At 36.2% G+C, this 20,666-nt stretch overlaps 1 protein-coding gene across 1 annotated transcript; it reads left to right on the forward strand.

The window, feature by feature from the left end:
• The first annotated feature begins 724 nt into the window (after positions 1 to 724).
• On the forward strand, positions 725 to 20,447 carry LOC131162935 (protein FREE1). The gene is made up of 10 exons (XM_058119557.1): positions 725 to 1,994; positions 8,565 to 8,651; positions 8,750 to 8,881; positions 12,851 to 12,979; positions 14,335 to 14,400; positions 14,553 to 14,663; positions 15,472 to 15,564; positions 17,496 to 17,529; positions 19,911 to 19,981; positions 20,081 to 20,447. The coding sequence occupies exons 1-10, from the start codon at positions 1,005 to 1,007 to the stop codon at positions 20,156 to 20,158; spliced, it is 1,791 nt and encodes a 596-aa protein (XP_057975540.1). The 5' UTR covers positions 725 to 1,004; the 3' UTR covers positions 20,159 to 20,447.
• Positions 20,448 to 20,666: the final 219 nt, after the last annotated feature.

Genomic DNA, 20,666 nt, shown 5'->3' on the forward strand with positions numbered 1-20,666 from the left:
GTTAGAAGAAATATTGTTATGAAAAAAATAAAAACCTATTTTAAAATTTTTAAAATCTAAAGAACCTTTAGATTTTAAAATTTTTACATAATATCCTCAAATTTTGTTAAAAAGACATAAATCTCTTATAATATTCAATATAATTTTTTTTTTGAGGATTAAGTTTGTGAAAAATTTGAACTCTAAGAAGAGATTTGTGAGATTTTAAAATCTTGAGAAGAATTGGTATTTTTTGTTTAAAAAATTTTAGAGAATGTTAGTATTTTTTGTCCAAATAATTTATTATGAATATAAAAAATCATGAATTATCTTTTTTTAAATGGAGGTAATGCATTTCATTTTGTAAACTATTTATCTTTTTATTTTGATAAAAAGATACGAATTTCCCTTGATATTTTAAAAATTTCATTGATCTTCCCCAATGTTTTAAAAATGATAAACAAACGTTACACCTGAGGTTTGCAAAAAAGATATAAAATTTATTTTAAAAGATTTATATAAGAGAAAATTTGTATCATTTTGACCAAAAGATCTCTAAAATTTTTGAAAATTAAGGAAAAGACTTTGAAATTTTAAGTCATAGGAAGTATTAAATTGCATTTGGAAGCATATATTTCAGATCTTAGATTTAGATTACGATAATTTTGAACAAATTTTAATATAATTATATATTACATATTATTTATATTTAATATATATCTAACATTATCTTAGTCTATTCCATATTTCCATCATAAAACGTCCAAAACTCTGGTAGGCGTAGGTGAGCCAGACTCGTCTGATTGGAGAAACAGCGTGCAGCCTACGCCAGGAAAGACGTTCTAAGGCATAGAGTGTTCTTGTGTGAGTGAAACACACAAGATTTCCCGTTTATCAAATCGTCGAGAAAGATCAGGAAAAAACCACCATCACCCCCCGGGCGTCGTTCTTGTCGTCGTCTTCCTCATCCGCCTCATCCTCTCCCATAGCGAACTCTAATCCGCCATTCGAAGCCGTTTGCAGAGATGCAGCAGGGGGATTTCAGCTCTCTTTCTTATTATCAGTACCCTCAGAACCCTCACCTTCAAAACCCCAACCCCAGCCCTCTCCCCAACCCTAGCCCTAATCCTATTCCTGCCGATCCCATCCCAAATCCCTTGCCTCCTTCATACGCTTCTGCGCCTCCCTTCACCACCAATTACTCTTCCTCCTCTTCCGATTTCCCTAATTATCCCTCCCAATACCCTCCGTACCCTCAAAATCCCGATCCTATTTCCTCCGTCCCGCCTACCGCTCCGTCGTACTCCACCGGCCCTAATTTACCGCCATTGAATCCACCACCACAGCCTCCTTCTTCTCTGCCTCCTTATCCGCCGTCAACAGAAGTCCCCGGCCCGTACCTAGCGCCAACCCAGCAGCAATCGTACTTCCCACCGTTCGATCAGCATCAGACGGCGGCTTGTTATGCTCCGCCGAATCCGAACCCTAATTCGAGTTCCAATTCACCATACTCTTCCCTGTACTCGTCCTCCTACAGTCATGTAGCATCTTCCGTCCCACCCTCGTACGAAAGCCCATACGAGAACAGCCCGAAATTCGAGCCCGGAGCAGGTTATTTTGATGAAACTTCGAGCAGATATAGTGGCGGTTACTCCAGGACCAGGTCTGATTTAGGGTCGGATTTATACGGGAAGCGAGCGGACAGTGGTACATCGCGATATGATTCGATTCGAGATGATGTGTATGGTGATGGAGTATACGCTTATGAAGGCGGTAAGGTCGAGCCGTACGGTGCTCGGGGAACCTCGTCGAAGTCTTCTACATGGTCGGTGTTCGATGATTATGGGAGATCGATAAGTTTTCCATCTGGAAAAGATCAGGATGCGTCAGCAAAGATCGTGAGAGCAGTACCTAAGGTGGACACTCAGCAGGACGTGAAGAACGGGGTGCAGAAGTTTCGCGTCAAGCTTCTGCCAGAGACCGGTGGGCAGAGCACAATGGAAGTTCTTTGCCAGGTTCGTGCGACAACACTTCGGTCTCATTCACTCTTGTTCAAATTATGTGTTTTCTTAATCTGTTTATTTAACTGCTAAGAGATTTTGATTGGTTTGGATTTTGACTTTGGTTATTCCTACTTTTGTGGGCTTAGTTGTGTATTGATGGTCAGTGAGAAACTTTTATTTCTTTATCTGTTTGCTCTACATTTTATGTTATTGCAATTCACATGCAAATTTGAAGCAATTATTGGACTAAAATTGAAATGGTATAGATTATAGAATGTACAGTGACTTTTTTAGAAAAATATTTACTCGGTGATCACAATCTGAAAGAGATTTAATATGAGCCACAGAACATTTTAAAAAGTTCAGTGGGTGTTTTTTCTTCTCATGTGGATCCTATGGGAATTTCAGATTTTGGGTGGTGAATAATTTAAATGGACTGGTTCCATGCTTCCTTTTATTTATGTGATCAATTAGCGGATGGGCATTGTCTGTGAGCATTGCTAACTCAATGACTGTATTTTGTGTTTGTTAGATGAAGTGATTAGGATGAATAGGACTATGGTTGCCATTGTCACAAACTAATTGTGTGGATTCGTGCTTGTAACTTCATTAAATTATGCTCATGCACTTAATTGTTTTTTTTGTTAACATTCTCACGTGATGATGGCATGATGGCAACTATTTTGAATAGTCCATTCTTGGTAGCACGGAAAATTAAGGGTGCCATGTATAGGATAAATATTAGAATTTAGATATAGGGAGATAATTTGAGAGAATTGGGGCAGAGAATTTTAAGAAGAGAAGGGAAGAAGAAGAAGGAAAAAGAGGGAAGATGGAGAAGTAGCAGAACAGGGCCAGAACTGAAAAATAAGCAGAGAGAGAAGGACAGAAAGAGGAAGAACAGAACAGAAGATGGGAGGCAAAGAAGAAGGAAGAAGAAGGAAGAAGAAAAAGAGAAGCAGCAGCAGCAGCTGGGGGACAGAACAAACAGAAGAGTGAAACAGACTTTGAAAAGAACAGAACACAGGTGAGAGAGGAAGAAGAAGAAGAAGAAGAAGAAGGAAGGAGAAGTAGAATGCAGGAACCTGCGGGGGGGAGAGAGAGAGAGAGAGAGAGAGAGAGAGAGACTGCAGTAGTCTTAAATTAATAACTGTCCAATTACATACAGGTCCAACACTTATGCCCACTACTAACTAAACCACGTATTTACATAAAACTCCAATAAAACAAGAAATCACAAAATAACCCAAAGTACTTAAATACACAAAATAAACCTAAATTGACTAAACTTCTAAAATTGCATGAGTTTTCCCAAACTAAAATGTAAAACGTAGATACAATATGAACTTTTAAAATTTTCCATTGGTGGTTCTCCATTAAACTCCCCTTGGTAGAGAAAACTCAACCTTGAGTTTTGTAATTGTGTGGTAGCTTTAGCTCCATGTGTGGGAACAAAGTCAAACATGCAGGCAAATTAAGAGGAGACACGATTTGCATTGCATCATCAATCACCATTACAGAATATGTAGAAGATCCTCCACCTGCAAGTAGCATAGAAGGCTACAATGTCCTTTGATAAATTAACAAGTCCTCCAAACGAGAAATCAATTTCATATCCAAATCTATTGGCAGTTCAAGCAAATATGCATTCTGTCCATATCTAAGATGATGGACAATGTTTCTCTAGATTTAGTTAAGGAAAATGTAGAGGGAGGAGATGAAAGGGATGTTGGTGCAAGTTTATTGGGTTAAGGAGAAATCATTGCAAGAGGATTTTCAACAATAGGTTACATGATTGAAGAATTTTCAACAAACTCTAGCAGCCGATTGTTCTATGCTCTTTGGGTTATAAATGGAAAATTGAGGTTGAAGAGCAAGGTCATTGATAAACATATCTGTCATAGTAGTGGGCAATTCATCTTGCTGTTCATTGTAAGTCTCAACAACCAAGTCTGGTGTCAAATCAAGGTCCATCTTTGGCCTAGAGGCTCGAACGATGCTTTGGTTCACTAAGGACAAGTCTACAACCTCATTAGGAGGATTCATGACTTACGTCCACAGAAGAATAAAAAAATTGTGCACTAGTTATATTGAAATAAATTTTGTAGTCATGATATTCTATTATGCAACAAAATGGATTTTCACACTTCTGATATCCTCCACAAGTTGAGTTTTCTCTTGAACATTTTTTGGGTGGGGTGGGCTAGGATTACCTTGTGACCATAGAGAAGATTCATGAGTCAAGTTCAGTGAAGAATAAAAAAAATTGTGCACTAGATGCAAATCATTTATGTAGTCATGATACACAATTACACAAGAATTTGTATTGGCACTTCTAATATTTGATTGTTTATCCTCAAACAATTTGAGTTTTCTCTTGAACATTTTGTGAGGATCTAGGAATACCATGTGACCATGGAGAAATCTAGAATGATGAAATTCTTTAAGAGAGGAAGTGGTGTTATGGGTTGGTGATTGGAGAAATTCCTCAGCTTCTAAAGCCATATGGTAAGCCTCAGATAGAGCAGTGGGATGTTTTGAATTTGCACTATCATAAACCTTATGATTCATAAACCTTATGATTTCATCCCTCAACCCTTTCTTGAACAAAATTGCTATTTCTTGGTTCCTTACTAAGAGCACATTGATAAATGAAGTCTCTAATTTAAGGTAATAATTGGTAACACTAGAAGAAAGTTGTTCAAGAATGCATAGTTGGTCTAGTAATTGTTGAGAATTGCCAACTACGTAGGACCAAATATATAGAACTGACTCATTATTACTATTGTTATTTTAATTGGAGAGTAAGTATGGACCAATGCAAATTGAAACAAGTACCAAATAGGTAAGCAACATTAATTCAATTTCTGTGAAGTCCAAGTAGTGTTAGTTTATGCAGCCTTACCAAAGGTCCTTAGATGTTCCACTAATAAACTTGAAGAAGGATGTTGTCACATTGAATTTCTCCTTCCAACAATATGTATCAAACAACCAAAGTTGAATTTCTCTTGACCAACATCAAAATCTCATGAAGGTAGGCTAATTTGTCGCAGTAAATCTGAAAAATACAGAAAATGGACCTCAATCTGAATGTTGGCAGGCCTTTGAAACTTAGAAATTTGCTCTGACAGTACAAGATTAAGCTGAATTGATCCTTAGGAATGTGAATCAATCATAATAATTCAATTTTCACTCAGAAAGCTTCAAAAAATCAGGAGAAAATTCAAATTCTTGAGGATGGAAGCAATATATCGTGAGTCTGGGCAAATCAGGGTAAGTCCAGCAACTTCCTCATGCGTGTGGCTGGCGCATGGGGTGCATGAGCCGGCTTCTGGTGATGTGCGATTCTGGCTGGTGGTGGATCAGGGATGGTTGTTTCAGTGATGGTGGTGGTGTGCCAAGAAAATATTGGCAGATATGAGATTTGAGATGGGGGTTGGCTGGAATACCCATGGGTGGTGCATGGGCCCACACCCCTTGTCTGATGGAAGAGAAATTGTAGTGATAGGCCTACCAGAGGGTTCTGGTTATGGTGTTGTGAAATTATTTTTGGGAATTAGGGATTCAAAACCAGCGCTGTCCAGTGCTTGAGAAATTTCTGCAATTTCTGAGTTCAAATGGCTGCTTGGTGAGTGATCATGGTTGGGCTTTGATATGCCAATTTGATGTAGAACATGTATTAGAATTTAGTTATAGGGAGATAATTAAGAGAATTAGGGCAGAATTAGAAGAGGAGGAGGAAGAAGAAGGAAGAAGGAGAAGAAGCCGAAGAGGGCCAGAGCTGAAGAATAAGCAGAGAGAGAGGACAGAGAGTAAGAACAGAACAGAACAGAGATGGGAGAGGAAGAAGAAGGAAGAGGAAGAAGAAGGAAGAAGAGGGAAGGAGGAGAGGCAGCAGAACAGGGCCAGAACTGAAGAATAAGCAGAGAGAGGACAGAAAAGAAAAGAGATAGGAGAGGAACGGGAAGGAAGGAGGAGCAAGAAGAAGAAGCAGCTGCAGCTGGTGGACAGAATAGACAGAAAATAGAAACATAATTAGAAGAGAACAGAGCACAGATGAGAGAGGAAGAAGGAGAAGAATGCAGGAACCTGTGGGAGAGAGGGAGAAATAGAGGGAAACTAAAGTAGTCTGAATTCAAAATCTATAACTATCCAATAACTTACATGCCCAGAACTTATACCCACTAGGGCCACTACTAACTAAACACACATTTACGCTAAACCCCTAATAAAGCAAGAAATTACAAAACAACCTCAAAGTATTTGAATACACAAAATAAGCCTAAATTGATCGAACTTCTAAAATAACAATATTTTCCCAAACAAAAATATAAAAACCTAGATACAATATGAACATCTAAAATTTTCCATTGGTGGTTCTCCATCACCATGTTTGATATAGGACACCCCTATGACACTCATATGTTTAACCTGTAATTTAATGTTGGACATTTTTGACACATATATTTTGATGCGCTGTAGGCATATCATAATATAATGACACATTATAATATAACTCTTATTTTACTCGCAGCAAGTTATAAACCATAATTTTGAGATACGAAGAATCAAAATGTTTTACTTTTTGAAAAAATTACTATTGCACAATGGACATTTTTTCCCTTAGAAAATGTGTATTCCACAATATTCCATAGCACAATTCTCCTTCTTTCCTAAATCATATTTTAATTTTTACATACATATTTAGCAGTTAGTTACTGGCTAAAAAAATTCAGCCTTCAAAGACAGTTCCAATTATAACAAGAACTTGTTTAACATGTTGATAACTACATTCAACACTCAACATTTAGGTTACGGTTGGCTTGCAGAATGCCTATTCTAAATAGTCATAACAGAGAATTTGGATAATTTGTGTTAAAAATATATCATTATCATAAAACAAATGACAATGTAAAAATTTTTATGAATCCATAATAAGGAATAGATAAGGAAGAACAATTTTTAAATTTCATCATAGAAATGTCTATTCCTTTCATACTACATCTTAGAGTAGTAAGGGATATACAAGGAACAACTATTACCTCTATTTCCTTTTCATTGCATTCCGTCTTATTCTAGGATCCCATGAACTAATTGTAACTTTAATGCTTAATTTTATTAAATGCCCTTGAATGTCCTTGTTTGACAAGTGTCTCACCCAACACTTGTATAACGTGTGAGAAGTTCAATTAATTAATGAAAATTTTCTGACACAGCTCTTAACACTTTGATACAGCCTGACATGTTTTTTGACATGTCTCTAACACTTCTTTAGACAGCTCAACATGTCTTTTATGTGTGTGTCTTTGTTTTGGCTACTATTAGTTCTTGGACCATGCTCCTTATTGCTAGTTGCTTCTTGTTTTTTGTTATTAGGTGATTTTTCAATTGATGTTACTTTTACTATGATATATCTGATGGTACTTTTATAGATTTGTAGACCATGCAGATGAATTTTTTTTGTAGAATGCACATTAATAGTGCCTACAATTAATCATGAATCTACTTCTATGCAATTTTTTTACATCTAAGAGGAAAGAATCAATAGTAAATATGCCAAAATCAATTAGAAAACTGGCCCTTTTATATCTTTAAACCCATTCTTCCGATCTTTTTTGAAAAGCGCATAATTTCTACTCCAAAAAAGACCTCTCCAGTCGTGGAACAAATGAGATATTTACCTAAACCAGTAGATCCTTGAGTGGATCCCATGTTAGCCCCAAGACGTTGGTCTCTAACTGGAAAAGTAAAGGCTTGAGCTTGAGGCCTCCTCCCACCTTTGGTATTTCACCTGTATGGTGTTTACCGGGTCTCTCTTCCGAGCAGTAGCAGCAGTAGGGGAGTCGGTAATTCAATTGGGATAGTAGGGTGACGGTGCTTCAGGTTAGCACACTCTCTTTCCGTTGGTGAAAAAGTCTCATTAATTTGGCTGGCCCCAAATCAGCATTGAAATCATTTTTTTCCATGGGCATAGAATTATTTTTTCTTACGAGTAACAGGCTTTATTTAATTAGTGAATTGATAAGCTTAACCCACGAGCGAAAAAAGAAATAATAATAAATTGGTCCCTTCCATGTTGTATCCTTACTTTTTGAAAATTTCCGTTTTGTCATATCGGTGTCATGCCATGTCTGCCTATGTGCTAGTGCTGGTGCTTCTCAGTTCCATTTGTTTGACTGTTCTGATCTGCTAATTTGTTTGACTTTAGAAAAAAGTAGTTATAGCAGTCATAGTGCTTTCATTTGTTCAATTTCTAATTGATTTACATGTTTCTCTGCATTTTAAGAGCAGTTGGAGTACAATCATATGTTCATTTTTCATTTATATCTGTGTTATGTTTGACGGTGAGCCTTGGATGAACGGTAAGGTTGCTCTTTTGTGACTCGTTCGTCATGGGTTTGAGTCCAAGGAAACAGCCTCTCTGTATAAAAGTAGGGGTACGGCTGCATACATTGTAATGACTGCCCCCTACCATTGCCAAAGGTGGGGGGGGTGCCTTGTGGCCTGGGGGCTCCTTTTACCTGTGTTATGTCCATTTTTAAAGCTATTTTAGCTCCATGTTTGAGTAACTCTGTTTTCCAGGTTGGTTTGGATGGAATTCGAATGCTTGATCCCAGTAGCAATCGGACATTGAGAATCTATCCACTTGAGACTGTAACAAGATGTGATGTATGTTTGTTGCTTTTTTTTTTTGTTTTTGTTTTTTGCTATTCCGACACTGTTAATTTTAAACCTCTGATTGAAATGTTTATCCTCTTTTTATCTAGGTAACTGATTCGTCGACCTTTGCATTTTGGTCGAAAAGCTCCGTCGATTTTGAACCAAGGCGTATCCGACTACAATCAAATAGCTATACCACCAATACACTTCTGGACACGGTGACAGCTGCAACTGTACAGGTTAGGAATCTAAACAATACTATTTGGTGATCTTTAATGAGCAAGAAAAGCTTATGCTGTTGTGATATCATGGGTTCATTGTCGTGGTTTCTTAATATTAAGTAGAAAGGTGATTTTGGACACACTGTAACTATGGTTCATTGTTCTACAGTGACTGAAAAATTGTCTATAAAATTCGTTCTACTTTGTTTTTGATGGTTAAATTGAACTGTGGATCTTTGTGCCGTAAAGTAATAATATTGACCTTGGTGCAATGGAGCTATATGCATGCATTTTTGCAGTAGCTCAAAATTAAGTGTTACTTTATCTGTGTAATAAATAATTATTATTAGATGTGTGCTCTATGATGCTTAAAAGGGGTCACTTTATAGCTAAACTTTGGAACAAATTTATATGTTTATTGATTTTTCTTCCTAGATCCTCATTAGTGCGTCATTAGTGCATTTGCTCCCCAAATAGGCTTAGCAGAAATTCTTATAAGACAATTTTGGGAAGATATGAATAGTATTTTACAAGGGATACCAATGTCTCAAAAGACATTTCATTGGAGTTGATTTGAATGGTCACATTGGAAAGGATAATATAGGATATGAGAGGATATATGAAGGCCATGGATATGGAGATTAAAATGAGGCTGGTGATACAATCTTAGATTTTGCTATGTCTTACGATTTGGTTATATTGGTTACTTGCTTTATAAAAAGAGAAGAACACTTAATAACCTTCAAGAGTGGGTATGAAAAAAGCCAAATAGATTTCTTCTTGACCAATAACGGGGATCGTCTATCTTCTAATGATTGTAAAATTATTCTAGGTGAAAGTTTGGCTGCACAATTGAAATTCTTTAGCATTTGATATACATATTAAAAAATGGAAGAGAAGGAGTAGAATTAGATGATGGAATTTGAAGGGAGATAATATAGTAGAATTCAAAGATAAAATTAACAAAAAGTGTGATTGGACATAGGGGATAAGGTTGATGCAAATATTGTTTGGAATAAAATGGCTAATTCTATCATAAGGATAGAAAAATAGGTTTTAGATTCAAAGATAAAATTAACAAAAAGTGTGATTGGACATAGGGGATAAGGTTGATGCAAATATTGTTTGGAATAAAATGGCTAATTCTATCATAAGGATAGCAAAATAGGTTTTAGGTGAGTTCAAAGGAAGATACTCGGATAGCAAAGAAAGTTGGTGGTGGGATCAAGAAGTTCAAAAAGCTGTTAAGACAAAAAGAAATCGATATAAAATATGGAAAAATTGTAGAAATGTAGAAAATCTTAAAAAATATAAAGAAATGAGAAAAAAATGCAAAAAAGACTATTAGTGAAGATACACATAGAGCTTATGATACTTTATATACAAAAATAGATACAAAAGAATGAGAAAAGACATTTATAAACTTGCTAGAGTTAGAGAAAGAAAATGCGAAGATTTAGGTCATGTAAAATGTATAAAAGATAAGAATGATAATGTCTTAATTAAAGAAGAAGACATAAAAGAGAGGTGATGGAGATACTTTAATAAGTTGTTTAATGAAAACTAAAATGAAAGATTGAACTTGGAAGTGACAAATGAAGAGAAGACTTAAAATAGGAGATTTATTCCCAAAATTAGAGTCCCTGAAGTTAAGATGACATTAAAAAAATTGAAAAGTGAGAAATCTATAGGATCAGATAAAATACCAATTGCAGCTTGGGAATGTTTAGGGGATAAAGGAATTATTTGGTTAACTAATCTATTGAACACTTATAAAAACCAAGAAATTGCCAGAAGAATGGAGGAAAAGTTACTACCTTTGTACAAAAACAAAGGTGATACTCAAAACTGTAATAACTATTGTGGAATTAAGATTATGAGTCATACGATGAAATTATGGGAAACGGAAATTGAACATAGAATAAAATTAGAAACGAAGGTTTCAGAAAATCAATTTGGTTTTATGCTTGGGAGATCAACAACAGAAGCTATTTATCTTTTAAGAAGTTTAATGGAAAAGTTTAAAGAAAAAGAAGAGGGATTTGCATATAGTTTTTATTGACATAGAGAAAGCTTATGATAGAGTACTTAGGGAAGTTCTTTGGTGGGTCTTAGAGAAGAAGGGAGTTTGCAGTAAATATATTGAGGTTATTAAGGATGTGTATGATAAAGTAGTGACTAGTGTTAAGACTGTAGGATGAGAATCTAGAAATTTGCCAATCACAATAGGTGTACATTAAGGTTCTACTTTGAGTGCTTATCTTTTTACTTTAGTAATTGATGAACTAACTAGGAATATTCAAAATGAGATCCCTTGGTGTATGTATTTGCAAATGATATCATGTTGATTGATGATAGTAGGAGCGAAGTGGAATCTAAATTAGAACTTTGGAGAGCTACATTAGAGTCTAAAGGGTTTAGGATACGTAGGAATAAGATAGAATATATGAAATGTTAATTTCAGTAATGTAAGAAGTAGAAATAGAGAGAAGGTTAAACTTGATAATCAATGGATTAATAGCACTGATTGATTTAGATATCTTAGATCTATTATGCAAGCTGAAGGGGAAATTGAAGAAAATGTAGTACATAGAATTAAAACAGGTTAGGTAAAATGGAGGAGTGCAACAGGTGTGTTGTGTGATCTTTAGAATACCCTTAAAATTAAAAGGAAAGTTTTAGTAGACGACTATATAAGTCCAGTTATGCTTATGTTGGGCAACTAAGAAACAACATATACAAAAAATAAAGTTGCTGAGATGCAAATGTTAAGGTGAATGAGTGGTTTAATATTAAAAAATAAATTAAGAAATGAACATATATGTAATAATTTAGGAATAGCACCGGTTAAAAACAAGATAAGGGAGGGGCATCTTAGATGGACGTTTGAAACGCATGCCTAGTGGAGCATCTATGAGGAGGAGTGATTTGGTTATTGTTTTTGTCATGAAAAGGGTTAGGGACAGACCTAAAATAACTTGGAATGAGATAGTGAGGAAGGATTTAACATACTTGAAGGAAAATACTATTGATCAGGTGAATTGGTGGAAAAGGATTCATGTAGCTGACCCCACCTAATGGGACTTAAGACTTCTTGTTGTATTGATTTGTCTTCCTCGAAACATAGTGGCATTGCCCTGATGGTGAATTTCACTTGCCTCACCAGTTCAAGAACTATTCATGTTAAACAGCTCATCAATTTCATGGGATGGACACCACATCATTTTTCTCCCCTATTCTCTAAGGGAAAGCCTTATCGAAAAAAAATTCTGCTTTCAAACTCAGCCTAAGGCACTAGACTGGCCCAAGAAAAGAAGGTTGTTCTATACTTTTCGTCTTTAGTTCACAGCTACCTAATGTTTACCATTCTAGACTAGACTAGTGGCATGAGAGGAGAGAATGAGCTGAAACGTAGTGGCAGTGGCCTGATGGAGAAATTCACCTGCCTTATTAGTTCAAAATCTATACATGCAAAATAGCTCATATAAATAAGTTATCTATTAAGGAAGTTGCTAGAAATGCTAAAGAGGAATCTAAAGTAATATCCATAGAAATTTGTTCCTTTATTTAATTTATTTCAATTGAATAAATTTAATCATTGTTATGATTTTTTAAAATGATTGTAAGTTGTGGACGTATGCCATGTTATTGAGGTTCTCACATAGTGAGATAATGGGAAGGTAACAGCTTGTTCATTCTGTAGAAAGTGGCTTTCCAATTGTAAGAGAGAAGGTGTGAATGGGGTATTAAAAATGGTAGCATCATGGCCAGGAGGGCAGTGCCCCAACATTTAAGAAAGTGTCCCACTTGTTCATTTGGAGGATTGTGGATTGTTATGAATGTAGCATTTATTTTTTTGGGGTCACAAAAACGCACCATGCAGATGTGTGCTTGCATGTACATGTTTTTTATTTTTTATTTTTTATTTTGTGTATTTTCTTTTCTGTTTGATGTGAGATTTTTCTTTTTGTTTTCTATGTAATACAGTTTAAGGAGATGGGTGGAAGAAGCAGACCTGATTCTTTTAAGACAACAGAGCAGTCTATAGACAAGAAGAAAGGTTTGACTGACTGGATGAACTTGATCAAGCCTGTGAATGAGGAGAAAGATCATTGGGTAATGTCAGGGTTATGTACACTTTTAAAAACAAATAACATTTTTTTAAAAAAATTTTGACCATATTTTCTTTTCAAATGCATACTGCAGAGGCATGCATCCAAGGTTCTGTTATTATTGTGATATTCATTCATTTTAGCCGAGCCTCAATGTTTGATTCAAACAAATTGGTTATGGTTTGAAATGAGACTTGACACATATATATCATCACTACACTAGAAATGCTACATTCTTGCTGTGTTGAGAACTCATAAAATAATGTTTTAGTTGGGACCAAGCAATAAAATAAATGAACACAACACCCAAATTGATGTAGGGCAAGTATGGGAACTCAGAAACAGAGAGAAGATTGAGAGAATTGAGGGAGGGAAAAACAGAGGGAGGAAGAAGAAGAAGAAGAAGAAGAAGAAGAAGAAGAAACCTGTGGGTAGAAAGAAAACAGAGAGAGGGAAGCTGCCGCAATCTGATTACTTGCATGTCCAGCACTTATACCCACTACTAACTAAAATACATGTTCACATAAAAGTCTCAGTAAAACAAGAAATACAAAATAACACCAAAGTTGTTAAATACACAAAATAAACCTAATCTGACTAAACTTCTAAAATAACCAGAGTTTTTCCAAGCTAAAATACAAATCCTAGCTACGATATAAACTTCTCCAGTTCTCCATTAGTGGTTTTTCATCCCAAATGCATTGGGCTCCCATGCCATATTGGAGTTCTAGGAAGGACATTATGTACACAGCCTTACCTCCAGATTTGGGGAGGTTGTTTTTATGGCATGAATCCTGATTTCTAGGTTTGATGTAAGACCCTTATCATTGGGCCGAGGCTCGTATTTTTGCGTATTAAATGATCAAGATTTTTTATGGTTAAAATTCAAATATAGTCCTTGTGCTTTGCTACTAGGTACTGGTATGAAGCCACATTCATTATTACTATTTTTTGGCTATGCATTTAGCATTTTATGTTCCAAAAATCTCAAAACTTTTCTCAACCTAAAGTAGATTTACTAGATCTTGTAAGTTCTTATTTGGTGAATGGAAAGACAAATTCTGATGGCATTCAGTTGCTTCAATGGTGTCTAAATTACCAAGTGAATGATCCCAATTCAAAGTATTAAAATTTTAATGAATTTAATCCTCATATTGTCTTATAGGAGCTGACAGAAGATCCTTTAAGTTATGACTTATGAGCAGACTGTTATTGTTGAATTTATGTAAAATCACTGAACAGAGAAAGCTGCTGGAGTTTAAAATTGACTATTTAAGTTTTTGAATGGTGGTATAGTTATTTGAATTGGTTCATCCTTAACTTTTTAGTCTGACTTTGCTTGTCCCCCCCCCCCCCCAGGTTCCTGATGAAGCAGTTTCCAAGTGTACAGCTTGTGGGACCGATTTTGGGGCATTTGTGCGTAGGGTATGATGTTTTTTATGCTTTCGATTTTTTTTTTTTGATAAATAAAACTTCTGTTTATTGATGTGGAGTTTGGGGTGTGAACCACGTCTTCAAATGATATTTTCTTTGGTGAAGTCAGAAGTGAACTTTTTGATTTTTTCCCCCATTTTCAGCATCACTGCAGAAACTGTGGAGATATATTCTGTGACAAGTGTACCCACGGTAGAATAGCTCTGACTGTTGAGGAGAATGCACAACCAGTTCGAGTTTGTGACAGATGCATGGTATGTTCTTTTTTCTACTTTCTCCTTTTCACTTTAGGTCTGACATTGCCCCAAATCTTTTGATGCAATGCTTCTTTTTTTTGGCCATCTTAACCGCCATTTGTCTCAGAACCTCATTACACTTGTGCGAGGTTTTGATGCTCAATTCCACTTGTGAGATGTTTTAAAAAAAAATAAAATCTGCTAATATGTTGGTAGTACTTGAGAGTACTCGAATGAGAGCCATGCCTTGTTATCTTGCAGCCCCATATGACAGTGGTTGTATGAATTCTGTTTTTGTAGACTTTGAAGTCTGGCTGAACCCATTGAGAGTGTTGATTCCTGTGCTGGTTCATTTTGTATCGTCCTGAAGTTTTGTTTAAAAAACTTGACTGATTTCTTGTAAACAATGGGAATTAACTGTGTCCTCGTGAGATTGTTTGTGAACGATGTCATGTAGATGGGTAAATTGCCTTTGGTCCAAGTCCTATGGAAGGATAGGGTTAGTTGTACTGCTTCACTTTATTTTATTTTATTTATTAGTCTTTATTGGTATAAGAAGCTTAACATTTAACAAAGAGATCTAGCATATGCTGGCTATGCACTTGGCAGGGTAGAATATGCATGTTCACCTCTCTACCCCATCCCCACACTGCCTAAAAAACAAAAAAGGACATGAAGAAAAGCCTTCACCTATTTTCATTTTTATATTCCACACCCCTTGCATAACAATTTTAAATGACAAACCAAATGGCATGTGTATTATTGTGAATATCTATTTGATTTTGCATGCGTGACAATATCTTATTTTTATTTGTTTCCTTCACAGGCAGAAGTTACTCAGAGGTTGAGTAATGCTAAGGAAGCAGCCAACAAACCTGCTGGATTGCAGAGTCATGAGGATCTTGCAAGGAAGCTTCAGGTGATTGATGACTCATTGTTGTGTCTCTTGTTTGCCATTACAAGATTTTTAAAAGTTATTTTCTGTGTAAATTATGCTAGATTTGCTCGTACTTTTGGTTGGGGGTATTGTTTTCACACTCAGACTGAGTTTATCTATTGAAAATTTCAATATTTTAGCTACTAAAGTTTGTTTGCTTATTCTTTTTCCCTTTTCTCTCTCTGTGGTAAGGGTGCTATTATAAGAAGAACACAGTTGATTTTTCATTTTTAATGTGTGCCCCAGGAGAATTTTCCGGGAAGTCAGAGATTTTCTTCATTAAGCTACCAATTAATTGCTAACCTCTTTTTAATATTTTACATATGTTTCTTCTTTCTTCCAACTATTTTTTGGCTTAATCAGATCCTGTTTGTAGTTTGCATTATATCATCACCAAATAATGCAGCCCCCTAAAACAACTTGCAAAAGTCCATGTGAGTCCATATACTAAATCATATCCCAAGTCATATTCTTCCCAATAAAGATATGAGCATTCTATTCTGACCGAACACCCCAGAAAACAGCAAACAGCCCACGCCTGCACAAAGTCGAAGCATCTCTATTTCTACAAAATCCTGTAAAGGAAATGATCAACAACTCCCCAACAATTCCTCGCAGACCTAGCTCTCTACAGAAAATCCAACTTATTTGAATTCGTCTAACAGAAAGAACGATGCAAGAAAGATGATTGACAGATTCTGAACTACCAAATGCACTATAGCTGTTAAAAGCATGTCTCGGCGTCTAGGCACAAGACACACACAAGTGCCAAGGTATGAACCTATCGGAGCCTCACTCCGGCAACTTACACTAGGTGCATGCCTTGGAGTGTGACGCTGCTTTTGGGAGCATGAATTTCGGACCTTGGATTTGGAGTTGGATGGATTTGAACAAATTTCAATATAATTTTATATTACATTTTATACAAATCCAATATAAATCTAAATCCAAGGTCTCTCTAAACATAGGGTAAGTGTCTTTGGGCTAGTCACCTAGAATAAAAAAGGCTAACCTATTGCATATTATTCTCTTTCCAGTAGTTTCAATAGCTTTTATCCTCTTTACAACATAATTAGCACCTTGTTTAGTTGAAAATCATTGATGTAAAGTATCCATTTCCTTAACATTTTACATGTTTCTAAGGTAATGCTTCCAATTAAAATTCAGTAAAAATGATTAATAAATCAAATTTCCAAATATTTTAAATAATTTAGCCTAAAATGATTAGACATCAGTATACTGGGGGAAAATTTCTTCCTTCCTCCATCATCTTTGTTCTGTTCTGCCTCCATTTCTGCCTTTATCTTCTTCTGTTCTGTCCTGTTCTGTCCTGTCCTGCTGCTTTCAAACACTAATAAGAAACCCTCTAGACATAGAATTACGCACATACCCCTAAAACTACATGAAATTGCATACATACCCCTAAAATATACCAGTATTGTAAACAACCCCCTAATATATACTTAATTAAACTAAACACAATTAACTAGTAATTAAAACCAACAATCCCTCGACTCAGTTCTTATTATTCTCCAACAAGGATCTTCCGGGGTCTTGCTTCTTGTCCTTCAATTAGGCTTCAGTTGCCTTTTGCGCATTAGTGCATTTTGTGCCTTCAGCAAGTAATGGGCCTTAATAGACTTCCAGCTGTAGGTGTTATTTTTTTGCCTTAATAGTGGACTTAATTCACAGTTTTTGGAATAGACCTTGATGGTAACCTTGCTAGTCCAGCATCTGTGAAGCCCTCCAAATAATAATTTGAACGCGAATCAGTGGTGGGCTGATCCATCGCTGCAGCTGCGTGTGTGTGTGCATGTTTTTATGAAGAGTTACGCTCATGCACTCATTTACATAAATGCATGTGTTACGATGTGTATCTGATGATGCTTCAACTAAGTTGTTCTCTTTGACAGGAGGAACTGGAAAGGAATCGCAAGGGATCATCAGGTAAGATTTCTTGTCCCTTTTATTTTTATTTTTTATTTTTTTATTTTTTGGGGGCCAGAGGGAGGCTAAACAAGAAAACGGGTAAAATACTCAGCAACTAACTTGTCCTTGATGGTTGTATATACATTTTCCAACAAGAATGGAGGAAAAAAGGAATCAAAAGGGAGGGGGTGGGGATGAAATGAGTTAGAGTTGAAAAGATAAAAAATGCTTTGTCAGATGGTTAAACTTCATCCAGCAGTCCCATCTGCTCGGGGCAGAGTTGGTGCCCAGAACTGATTCTAGGAAAATGAATACCCAACCTAAGAAGCTGCAAATGTGTGGCAAACAACTAATGGGTTGTTTCTAGCTGGGCAGGGGGCAGTTTAGAATAGTAACTGGTTCCCAATAGAGCTGTATATTGGAAATCTCTTAGGGCTCAACTTGGATCATGTATTCTGTTTGAGGAAAAGAAAGAAAAGGAAAATAAGAAGGAAATCCATTTTGTATTATATTTTCTCTGTATGTAAAAGACTATTAAAAAGATTAATGGAAAAGTTTAGGGAAAAGAAGAGGGACTTGCATATGATATTTATTGACCTTGAGAAAGCATATGATAGGATACCTAGGGAAGTTCTATGGTGGGTTTTAGAAAAAAAGGGTGTATGTTGTAGGTATACCGATGTCATTAAGGATATGTACGATGGAGTAATGACTAGTGTAAAGACTATAGATGGAGAAACTAGAGAATTTCCAATTACCATAGGTATACATCAAGGATCTGCTTTGAGTCCTTATCTTTTTGCTTTAGTGATGGACCAATTGACTAAGAGTATTCAAAAGGAGGTTCCATGGTATATGTTGTTTGTAGATGATATTGTATTAATTGACGAAACTAGGGATGGAGTAGAGGCTGAGTTAGAATTATGGAGAGAAGTTTTGGAATCTAGAGGCTTTAAGATAAGTAGAAATAAAACAGAATATATGAAATCTAATTTTAGTAATGACAGGAGGAATATTGGAGACAAAGTTAAACTTGATGATGAAAAAATAAATAACACTTGTAGATTTCGATACCTTGGATCTATTATGCAAGTTGAAGGAGAAATTGAAGATGATGTAATGCATAGAGTTAAAGCAGGTTAGGTAAAATAGAGAAGTTCTTCAAGTGTTCTATGTGATCGTAGAATACCCTTAAAATTGAAAGTGAAGTTTTATAGGACAGCTATAAGACCAGCTATGCTATATGGATCAGAATGTTGGGCGACGAAGAAACATAATATCCAAAAAGTAAAAGTTGCCGAGATGAGGACGCTTAGATGGATGAGTGGTATAACATTGAAAGATAAATTAAGAAATGAACATATTCGTGGTAAGTTAGGTGTAGCTCCTATAGAAGATAAGATAAGGGAAGGACGACTCAAATGGTATGGACACTTGCAACGTAGGCCTTATAGTACACCTGTGAGGAAGAGTGACTTAGTTACTGTGGGGGGCAGTAGAAGGGGTAGGAGTAGACCTAAAATAACTTGAGAGGAGATAGTGAATAAGGATTTAATATCTTTGAATCTATCAAAAGAAATGGTCCATGATCGCATAAATTGGCGGAAAAGGATTCATATAGCCGACCCCACTTATTGGGACTAAGGTTTGGTTTTGTTATTGTTGTTGTAATGTATAACATCAAATTTTTGTACTTTGATTTATTTTTTGTTTTACTTTTTCACTTTCTTTGATAAAATAGTAGATTCATTCATATTTTTCTTTCCTTTTTCTAATACTTTTTAAGGTCTATTCAGAGCTTGGGTATATAGTATGGTGGGAAAAAGTTGAGGCAGCAAAGGCCGTCTGTCTTAGGACATATCGCGTAAATAGATTCTAGAGGCTACTGAAAGTTGACATGGTCCACCCACTGATGTGATACTCATGGTGTATGCACACGGACTGTTTGGATTACTAAATATCGGATTGAACTGGATATTTATTGATGATAACCTGATTGGCCCTTAGGCATGTTTACAAAGATTGGACTGGTCCCTAATCTGATGTTACAATCCTGGTGCAGCTGGTGGATGAATATGAGTTGCCATGTTGCCATCAGCAAATGTCACAAAACTGCTTGTTTTTTAAGATAAATTCAAAAGCGGTGATTTGATCACCATCCTAATTAAGTGGTTTTTTTGGGTGTACCAAATGTATGTCAAAATGGTTCAGAATGAGTTTGTGTGCAGCTCAGTCTAGGGTGGCCTGAAAGAGGGGGTGGGACATTTGTCAAAATGGTTGGGTGGCTTAGGGTCATTTGCTCCATTCTTTCTACTTCCTCTTCTCCCCTCTCCCATGTTCAGTGGTTCACATTCTAGGCGAAGCGTGCACATCGTCAAATGTCTTGTTTTTGTGTACAGGCTCCAAGCCGGATGGATCTGGGAGACGGATGAGAGAAGTTGCTTGCCCTATTTGCACAGTCCACTTGCAGGTTGGTAATCTTGTTCGGCTATGTTATATATAGGATGGGGGGGATTTATTTGCACGTTTTGATCTTAAAAAATTATGGCGGACATTATTATTAATGCAGGTCCAAGTTCCCAGCTCTGGTTCGGAGACCATAGAGTGTGGTGTGTGCCAGCATCCTTTCCTTGTGAGCGCCCATTGATGTCATAAGACCCTCTCCTAATGACTTATATATAATATATATTTTTTGTGTGGGTTCAATCTAACTCACTGTTGAGCTTTTAGCTATTGATAATAATTTGGACAGAAGCATTTGTGTAATCATCTCTTGGTTTTGTCTTTGGTGACTTCTGATTTTACCTCCTCTTCTATTGCCTAAAAATGGGGTGTGTGTATATGAAGCTGGGTTTCTCGTAAAAAGTGTGATCTAAGTTTGTCATGCTTTGTGTATAGATACTGAATACTCAATACATAAAAATGCATTTTATTCATGCTGCTCAGACTTCCATAACTGATGGGTGCTGCTTTTATGATTTTACTTCCATGTTGGTAATGACCGCTGTTGACTGCTGTTCTACTGGCGGTTACTCTGAGCTTATTTTTGCATAAATGGTGATAACGCCAGGTTGCCGTTGCACAATATAGGGATTGCATTAAACCTTTACATTTGTGGCATTGCTCAGGCATCTGCTGTGGGGGCGTCAGCTATC

This window comes from Malania oleifera, chromosome 8 (assembly GCF_029873635.1).
Source record: "Malania oleifera isolate guangnan ecotype guangnan chromosome 8, ASM2987363v1, whole genome shotgun sequence".
NCBI lineage: Eukaryota > Viridiplantae > Streptophyta > Magnoliopsida > Santalales > Ximeniaceae > Malania > Malania oleifera.

Excerpts from the sequence above, each read along its gene's own strand:
- LOC131162935 (XM_058119557.1), top strand. The coding sequence starts at position 1,005 with ATGCAGCAGGGGGATTTCAGCTCTCTTTCTTATTATCAGTACCCTCAG. Across the intron at positions 14,401-14,552 it reads TTGGGGCATTTGTGCGTAGG|CATCACTGCAGAAACTGTGG; the intron begins GTATGATGTTTT and ends CCCCATTTTCAG. Across the intron at positions 15,565-17,495 it reads ATCTTGCAAGGAAGCTTCAG|GAGGAACTGGAAAGGAATCG; the intron begins GTGATTGATGAC and ends TCTCTTTGACAG.